The following is a 3,108-nucleotide window of genomic DNA, read 5'->3' as shown; positions in this document are numbered from 1 at the left end:
CTTCTGCGGCTAATCCGGGACCACAAGGGAGCTCCGCTTCAAGTCCTAGAGCAGGCGCTAATCCTAAACCAGGTGCGGCTCCTAGATATTGGCCACATGTGTTCTGAAACGAAATAATTCAATTTAAGATCCCATCAAAAACAATTAAGAATAAAAATACGATATATTTAATAATTCACGTATTAACTGTATGACAGATAAATAGAAATGTGTTATTTTACCTGAATATAGCAAGCTACAGAGCAGAATAATAAGAAAGTGAACGAAGACATTGTACGTTGTAGTTAGTTACTGAATGTGTTCTTCCAATTTAGCAGTTGTATTTATACCTGTATAAATTTTATATATGTTGTTATAAAGATTTCATAATTGATTAAATTAGTTAATATGGTGTCAACATTATGTTGCGACTAATGGTAGTAATAGAATGTTTCTGCAATTATTTTATGCTTTCGATTCTTGAATTATTGTATACTATCAAAGATTAAAATCATAGATTAAAAAGGAGGGACACAAAAATAATGTAATGTTACGATGAAGTCAATCCTATTCCCCATGAAATACCCAACTCATCATCATCATCATGATTTCCTGAAAATTTTCTAACACAGTATTAGGGCTCCGGCATGTAGTACAAGTTTCTTTCTGTTGGCTATATACGTGATCTTGTTCATTAAAAAATCTGCTTTTTCATTGCCTTTTTTAATGAGACCGTACTCGAACAAGATAAAACATAAAATTGGCTTAAATTATTGTGTAAAGTTCTATACAATTTTATTTGAAAATATTATTCTTATGGTTTACATTACCAAATTGAAAATTCAATATTATGACATTGCTGCATCATTTTGATATTATTTTCGTTGTTATTATCTGTTTACTATGCTGTAATTTTATGCAATTCTTTGCAGTAACGATGCTTGTAACTGTTTGAAATGTTTGATAAGCTATTCATTTTAGTATAAATAATTCGAGCTTGTAAATTGTCAATCATTCACATACCAATATTACTATTGTATTAATTAGTTATTTCATCAAGAAAAAGCAATGACTTCCAAGACTTTGTTTCTATTCTGTGCTCAAGTAATTCTTATTCAGGTAATTATCTATTTATTTAGTAAAATATCCATATAAAATCTGAGTAAAGGACATCATCCAGCCTCTACTTGGAATTTAGTCAATTTCAAATTTACATGTCCTTGATTTTACCGATGTGATCATGAAATAATGTTGTTTCAATGAGTTATTTTTCTTTCACAGTCAATTTCTGGATACTGCATTAATAGTGCATGGTCTAATGGCATTGCCGGGGACGTGGCCTGGGCTGGTCAGGGATACGAAGCTCCTTTGATGGCTGCCCCATGTGCCGGACCTATTCCGTTCCTGGGGGCTTACGATCTTGCAGCTATCCCTTCATCATACGGCGGTGGATTTGTCATCTCAAGCGCCTCACCTATCCCACCTTACGGCGTCTCTTTGATGTCAGAAAACGCAATTGATGGTCTCCTTGTGGTTGGTGGTGAGCTACCATTCTTAGGTACCGTTGGCCTGGAAGGAGCTTTACCCACTGCTGGCACTGGTACTATTTCTTACGGCTGTGGTAATGGAAACGTGGGTATGATGCGTGAAGATGTCATGCCGATGGCCGCTGGTATGGGATGGGCTGGCCCCTATGCTCCAATGGGCAACGGTTACGGATATGCCAATTGGGGTGCGCCCGCCATTGAGTATGGATGTGGTGCCATTTATTAAATAATGAATAAGCGTTTTTTATTATTAATAAAGTTGTTGATTTTTATATTATTTCTATCTATTATTTTTAAATCATAATTATATTTGACCATGTAAATTCTGCATATTGGTAACCTACGAGTATGTATTTTACATTACAAAACGCAGTATAAATGTGATTAAATCAAAAACCAACATTTTACCGTGTAAGGCCTGTAATGCTCTGGTGTTGCGATGTCCATGGGCGTCGTTAACCACTTCTGTGTTCCCGCAGCTTGTTTGCGCCCTTTTCTTACGTAAAAAGTAGAGAAAAGGTCCAGGGTCCTCGCTCTAGGCGCAGACTTAGTCGCGAAGGTTTTATGTTTATATTCTTATGATGAATATATTCATAGATCATATTCAACTGAATTCACACAGCCTCATAATTTGTTTGTTACTTTATGTGTGTTAATATTAGAGTCCAAGGTATTAGAAAAGTATCAGAATGTAAAATTCTACTTTGTTGTTTACAAAATTCTAATTGTGTAGGTTTCTATGTGTGTAGATAACAATAGTTAGTATTTTCCGAATGACAATTCTGATTACCGTACGAAGTCTTTTTAAATTGGATAGAAAATGTTTATAACTCTCTATCGTTAAAAACAGAAATCAAATGGAATCGTGGAAAACGTCAACATTACTCTTGGATAAAAATTCGTTACAAGTCAATGTAATTATTAAATCGGTAGGAATAGGATCTGTAATGTTTTTACCGTATAATTCATACATTGTGTAATTTTAAGTAACACTACTACGATAAAAAAAAAAAACATCTGTTAAACCCTTAAAAGTATACATAGCCATTGTTTGGTTAAAGATGTTTGAGAGATGAAAGTTTGGTCTTAACTCTATGGTCGACATTGATTATTATTTGTCACAGTGGTCATATGTTTTACTATAAATATGTATTACCACGCTGTTTACAGTATTACTTACACTTGTTTCTTGTTTATTGAGCATGTTCGCATTACGCTAGTCTATACATAACAACGTTTAAAGTAATTATTAGTCAAATAACTGCCGGTGACAGTCGCAACATAAAAGTGTTGACGGATGTTTAAGGTGAAATTTATTTGGAACACTATTTTTTAATATGTTGTGTTACGTTTGTTTTTTTTTTTAAAAAAAGGTCACCGAACAGTTTTTCTAGCAAAGACACATAACTCGCGCCAATAAATCTGAAGGAATGGTTTTCTTTCCTCCGGATGTAAGATTTTGTATTTATCAAAATTGAAAATATTTTATATTCAAAGTTTCGATGACAACTTTCCGCTTCAAATTGTGTATATTTAAAGCTTTGGTTTCATTTTAACGAAAAATAAGTGTTTTGCATTCAAA

General features: G+C 33.6%; 1 protein-coding gene across 1 annotated transcript in view; it reads left to right on the top strand.

Moving 5' to 3' along the window:
- The first annotated feature begins 1,047 nt into the window (after window positions 1-1,047).
- The window catches only part of LOC106101811 (chorion class B protein PC10-like), an 11,543-nt gene continuing 9,482 nt past the window's right edge, over window positions 1,048-3,108 (top strand). The window contains exons 1-2 of the mRNA XM_013281148.1: window positions 1,048-1,098; window positions 1,261-1,727. Coding sequence (XP_013136602.1) covers window positions 1,048-1,098; window positions 1,261-1,727 — 518 coding nt within the window. The remainder of the gene's footprint in view (window positions 1,099-1,260; window positions 1,728-3,108) is intronic.

Source organism: Papilio polytes, unplaced genomic scaffold, assembly GCF_000836215.1.
Source record: "Papilio polytes unplaced genomic scaffold, Ppol_1.0 DF823935.1, whole genome shotgun sequence".
Taxonomy (NCBI): Eukaryota; Metazoa; Arthropoda; class Insecta; order Lepidoptera; family Papilionidae; genus Papilio; species Papilio polytes.
Note: the sequence above shows the minus strand (reverse complement) of the source record. Positions and strands in the feature narration are given on the sequence as shown.